This window comes from Rhopalosiphum maidis, chromosome 4 (assembly GCF_003676215.2).
Source record: "Rhopalosiphum maidis isolate BTI-1 chromosome 4, ASM367621v3, whole genome shotgun sequence".
Lineage (NCBI taxonomy): Eukaryota > Metazoa > Arthropoda > Insecta > Hemiptera > Aphididae > Rhopalosiphum > Rhopalosiphum maidis.
The window spans coordinates 18,383,752-18,390,591 of record NC_040880.1 but is presented as its reverse complement, the minus strand read 5'-3'; the positions used below and the strand labels follow the sequence as shown (position 1 = coordinate 18,390,591).

Sequence of the window (6,840 nt, the reverse complement as noted above, 5' to 3'; positions counted from 1 at the left end):
ATGAATTATAATTATTTACCAATTATAAAAACAATTTCATATTTACATAAAAACTAATATTTATCTACACTTCATATTGTATTCACTACAAAAATATTGTAAATGATCAATAGTTAAAGACTCTATTATACAGTTCACTGTTAATAATAATGACAAGTGAACAAAATAATTTTTATCCATATTTATCTGTGTTACGCATCAGCATGTACAACACTGTGTTTTTTCAAATACTCTTGATTGAGAAATGATTTACCACATTGGTGGCAAACAGCGGATGAGAAATTTATACGATCATGTGTGGCATAATGACGTCTCAATGAAGCTAGCTTCAAAAATGACTTGTTACAAACAGTGCATTCAAAAGGTTTTACACCAGAATGTATCATCACATGATTCTTTAGATGAGATGTACTCTTGAACCTCTTCAAACAAATGTCACAACGGTGAGGTCGCGATTCAGTATGAGAAGCTTTATGTGCAATCAAAAATGACTCTTGAATAAATGTTTTGTTGCATACATCACACCTATGCACTGATCTATGATTTGAATGCATGATAGCATGCTCCTGTAAGTGAAGTGCATGATTAAACGTAGCACCACATTCTTTGCATGAGTACTTGGGTTCGGCTTGTCCACTATTATTGGTACAATTTCCAGAGAGCAAATGTTCATTGAGTTGCTCATATGAGAAAAATGACATACAACATGATGGACATTGATGTTGCAAAGCAAGTTTTTGATCATCTTTAGAGTGGGTCAACGAATGTTTTTTCAAATTTGACGAATCTGCAAATGCTAAACCACATACATCACATGCAAAAGGACGACAACCAGTATGTGTAAGCATATGACGTTTGACATCCGATGGACGTGTAAATCCTTTATTACAAATACGACAGGGGAATGGTTTTCGACCTGTATGAGTTATCATATGAGCTTTAAGGTTACTTTGATTTGTGAATGTAGCTTCACATTTGACACATGAAAATGGCTTTTCTCTCGAGTGTACCAATTTATGTCTTTGCAATTCTGAAGGTTTGCTAAACGCTTTATCACAAGATGTACACGGATAAGGTAAACCCCCATTATGGATCATTGAATGTACTTTTAAATTATAATTGGTAATAAATGACATGGAGCAAACTTGACACACAAATGGACGTTCACCGGTATGAATCATCATGTGGCGTTCTAAATCAGATGGTCGTCGAAATGATTTTTCACACATAGTGCACGGATGTGGCTTTGCTTTTGTACTAGCTATTAGGTGCCCACACAAATTACTGGAATAAGTAAATGTCATGTTACAAGTTTTACAATGCAATGGTCGTTCACCAGTATGTACGCTTGAATGTCGTTGCAAACAAGATGGCTTTAAAAAACTCTTATCACATTCAGTACATGTATACACAGCACTCCCAGTATGTTTCATGATGTGAAGTTTTAAATCGCTTTTATTTGCAACAGACACACCACATTGATCACAAACAAAAGGAGGATTTTCTGTATGAATTGTCATATGACGAAACAGTCGGTAACTTGAGGGAAATTTCTTATCACATCTGAGGAAAAAAAATACAATTTATAATATAGCAATGTTATAATAGAAAAATGTATAAGGTTATTTTAAATAAAAAACATACTTTTCACAAGCGTGTAGTTTCTGACGAGAATGTACTTGAGCATGTTCTTTTAAAGATTGATCATCAGGAAAAACTAACCCACAAACTTCACAATGATGTAACTTGATATTGCGATGAATGACTAAATGTGCACTCAATGCATTTGCCTTATCAAATTTTTCTCCACAGACAGTACACAAAAATTTACAATCAACATTTTCCCCAAGTTCATGAGACACTTCATGTGATTTTAAGGCATTAACATCTGAAAATCGTTTGCCACATTTTTGACATTGTAGTTCATCCATGGGGTTAGGTCGCATAAGACTTTGACAGTTTGCCACCGCTTCGTTGGCCATATCAATTGCAATATTCTTTTCTTCAGCAATATAAATTTCTGTTGTTCCTTCTTGATTAGATAAATCCACATTTTCAATTTTTAAATTATTTATTTGTATTTGTCCAGATACACTTATAGCTTCTTGACCATTGATTATTTTTGCTAAACTTTCTACAGTCATAGTCCCCACTTCTTCTTGATCCAATAATAGATGAGCTAAATCCTACAATTTGAAAACAAACTTTAATTAGAATTAAATTACTTTTATATTATTAAATTAAAATCAACATGTTATTATAGATATTTTTAAAATTCATAAAAATAAAAATGTTATGGATTTTAATACATAGAATTTAAAAAAAATCAATAATAAAGCTAATAGAAAATCAAAAAATGAATTACTTACTCCATTTAATCCTTGAACAAATATCCCATATCCAATATTTTCATGCACCCTGAAATATTAATAAATATTAACTTCAATTAACTTCAATAAGAATAATTAAATGTTTATATTCATTTTTATAAATTATACATATTATAATAACTAAGAATAACTTATCAACAACAACTAACCTAAAATTTAGAATAAGATTGAAAAAGCAATAGATATTGAAAATTATGTGTATTGTGTATAGTGGCACATAATTAATTAAGTATGGTTAAATATTTTTTAAAACATAGTTTTTAATACTAATTACTGTTAATTATCTTTAATTTTTTTTAATTTAGTAACTATAAACATTCATTAAAAAATTTATTTTTCCAAAGAAGTTTTAATCCAAAATGTAATTAACTAACAATGAAAGTAATATTTTAAAGCTAGAAACATTTAATGATACATTTAATATAAATATCTAAATTTTATATCATAACTGAAACAAGTATTTTTTATTGTATGCAACTATCAATATAAACCCATAAAATTATTAAAAATATAATCAAACTATATAAGAATTTAAACAGTATATTTGCAATAATCCAAAACACAAAATATATATTATTAAAATTATACTACTTTCATCTTCATAACTTCCAAAATAAAATATTTTTATTTTTTCATTAATTATAATATCAATAATATTTTGCCATTACATCACATTTTAAGTTGTGTAGATCTTTTTAATATTATCTATTCATTGTAAGGTGCTAACCCCAGTACATATTTTGATGGGCTGAAACAGATGTCCGCCCAACCACATAATTTTGCAGTATAGGACATTAAAATATTGAATCAAATGGACCAGCCAAAACACATAGTGTGGATAGGTACCTTAAGGCTTCAACAAGTATAGTTATTAATTAGCTTACAAAAATTAAATATTAGCTATAACAAAAACTTAAATCAAATTAAAGTTTTTACAATGTTTGCCCAAAGTTTATTTTAATGAAAAATATAAAAATGTTTTTTGTGTTTTATATTTTTATAAAGTTAGTATAACAGAGAAGTTAAGATAATAAAGATTTTCATGCTTTAGTACATTTTGATCACAATTTAATTGAAAGTTCAGTTTTTATTACATGTGTTACATGTTGAAGCTAGTTCTATGCTTATAATGTAGAAGAGAGTTAAGTGCATATGTCCTATCTCACTCGGGTAGTTTTTCTTCTTCTCTATTTTATTTATATTTTTTTTGAAAGTGTCTTAAGTTTCTTAATTTGTTAGAAAGTGATTTATTATTCCAGTTTTTCTACAATGGTTCTATATTCTATTGTTTTGTTATTGATAATTTATATTAAGTTAAACTTTTTAAAAATATTTTGGTATATCCAACAATAATAAGTTTGATGTTTGAACCATTAAACAAGGCTTATGATCAAAATTAAAAATATCAGTATTTGAACCGGAATCCTTTTTGGATTTTCTTAGAAACCAATATTTGTTGGTAGAAAATCTTTTAGATCCTTTCAATTCAAAAATTATTTAGCAATATTATTAATTGGATAATATAATTGGTTCATTGAATTTGGTTATAATATAAGATACACAAAGATTGTAATTTTTAAGAAAAATCTAGAAAAAGATCAAATATGGGCAATTACTAAAATTGTTATTTACCCATTTATTAATGAATAACCCATTGAGCATTATAACGATTATTTCCCTATAGTTTATTTTTTAGCTTTGGACGATGACATCTAGTGATATTTACGAGTCTATAACTAATCAAATGATTACTAGAAAAATCATAAACACCTGTGCTTTAAAATTATTATCAAATTGTAGCCTGGACTAATAAATATAATATGTTCAGTAAGCAAGCAAGTAGTAATAAAACTAAGAACTATAAAGTTGATCATTTACATATCTTATAAAAACTTAAACCACTATTTGAATAAAATCCAATGATTACTATAATTCAGTATGAAATTGTATAAAACTATAATGTACAATACCACAACTTCTTAAAATGAGTGTTCTAGATGTTTTTAAAACTAAAATCATAAACTAAATTCTTAACCTATCGAGACAACTATTATTTAAATATGAAGTTTGTATTTTTATTTTAAAAAAATATCCCTAAAATACTGAAATTTAATGTAATTAAAGCTATTATTCTGTATTTTAAAGAACCAATCAATTTTTTTTTAAACCTCATTAAAACTGTAAAAAATCATAGAAGTTCCAGGCCCTGTCAATATATGCATAGTGCAAACACTGCAAACACTATATATATTATTGTTATAGGATTTAATTTTAATTACATACTTAAAATATGTAACATAAAAATTAGATTAAAATTCTAAAATTGAATATAATTATAAAATACACACCATGTCTGTAATTAGATCAGCCAAACTGTTTATTCTGTGAGAATGTTTAGTTTTATATTAACTTTACAAACATGAAATTGAATATAACAAATTAGGATAAAAAAATTATATTATATTATAAATGTTTAATGTCCTGTCAAATGTATTAATTTTTATAAAAAAATTGGATAAGTTATTTCCAATTGTTTAACTTCAATACCCAAAAATTTAAAGATTATTATTGAAGATTGCGGCAATTAAGAACACAATCATGGTACCAATATCTATGGAAAATTAAAACGAGTACAGATAAGTAATAAAAAAAAAAAAATAATAATAAGTTAGCATTATACTCTTATGCCGTTCATTTATTAAATATTATTAGTTTAAATGCTCTTAAAATTTATTCAAAAATTATGACTTACTTTGGTTATATACAACAGTTGTTTATACTTTTTAGTTTATGTAAGCTATAATAAAATATTTTAAGATATAGACCAGGATCCAAATAAAAAGTAGTAAGAGGCCCAAAATGGAGTGGGGAGAGCTGCACATGTTTCTATTAAACGTTTAAAAACTTACCGTCGATCATCTGTACTTTCAACGGTGGCTCCTTGGACAGTGACCAAACGTTTCTCCCCAGATTTTTCTGTAACAACAATTTCCACGCTACCGTTCATTTCTGAAATCAAAAAAATATTAAGGTTAATATTAATTAATATTCATAAAAAAAAAAATCACAAAAATAAATACAAAACTGTTTAGTGTTTATATAAACTCTTATTACAAACAAGAAATTATAAGTATTTTTAACTGTATAACTATATTAATTATTTACTATAAGTTGTATGAGTTTACAGTTTGAAATTAAAGAAGTTCATCATTAATAATTATAATTGTAGTTAAATAACAAAATATACGTACAATTAATCAAGTAGGGGCATTTTAAATAGATAGTATCATATTAGGTATTTAATGGATCAAAAATCATATTCAAATTTATGTGACTACTGAAAATTAATCAGAATTTTTCCGATTAATGTTCTAGTGTTTTACTACATAGTAAAAACCTTAAGTAAAAGCTTCTAACTTCCCGTGTGCTTTTACATACATTAGGCATCCTGACTTAATTAATCAAGTATAAGATGTATTAGATACCTAATACAAATTAAATAAGAAAACTAATTTAATTTCCCCTTTAATTAGAAATTTAAAATAATTTAACTGTACATACTTCAAGTGAGTCGACACTTTTAAAAAGTATAATAAATTATTCCTAATCAGTGGCTAAGTAGCCAGAAAAATAAAATAACAAAAACTTTCTGTATAATGCTTAATAATATTTCTCCTCACCAAACGGTTTTTGTATTCAATAAATATTAAATTTCAAGTATAAATAAATAAAGTTCAGTTGAATCTAATCTACCTCCATTATGCCCAAAGAAAAATATATTATACAGGAGTAGATTAGATAATTACTGAGACTTAATTGTAAGAATATAATAAAATGCCACGATAGTACAGCAAATAGGCAGAGATGAACAACCTGTGGATATTAATATTAACACTTTTCCATCATTTGGAAAAATATCTTGACACTATTTTTCTTTAAGCCACAGTATTTCCTTAGCACTAAAAAACATCAAAACTACAGACGGTCAAGTACATAATAATTAATATGTATTTACTTACTGATATTTTTGCGTTGTTTCGAAGTTCAGCTGATGTTAATCGTGAGCAGATGTCTTCAAATCATTAACGTCAAGACGGCCAGCCACACATTAAACAGAATCCAATCGCCGTAGTCGAACGCTTAATTTTCTAGAGTGAATGTCGACGGAATTATCACGAGCGGACACACAACTACGGACGGGCCAGAGCAATAGACAAGGGTTTAGGGTACGTTGATTATTGTTGTCGATGTCACGCACACTCATAAACAATAACAATAAATAATAATCGTTCGATATCACGGTAAGTCGGTAATGCCAAAACTAATATACCACAAAGTTTTTTGATTTCTCCATTATTGCGTTTCATCAATATTAATATTATTATTATTACTATTATTACAAATATTATTATTATTATTATTGTTGTTGTACTCTATTCTATTTTATATA

General features: G+C 27.0%; 1 protein-coding gene across 1 annotated transcript; it reads right to left on the bottom strand.

The window, feature by feature from the left end:
• Positions 1–6,840, bottom strand: LOC113549935 (zinc finger protein 883-like). The gene is made up of 5 exons (XM_026951468.1): positions 6,410–6,840; positions 5,300–5,399; positions 2,370–2,418; positions 1,645–2,186; positions 1–1,563 (listed from the first exon to the last, which is right to left on the bottom strand). Exons 2-5 carry the CDS (start codon positions 5,395–5,397, stop codon positions 192–194), a joined length of 2,061 nt encoding a protein of 686 aa, XP_026807269.1. The 5' UTR covers positions 5,398–5,399; positions 6,410–6,840; the 3' UTR covers positions 1–191.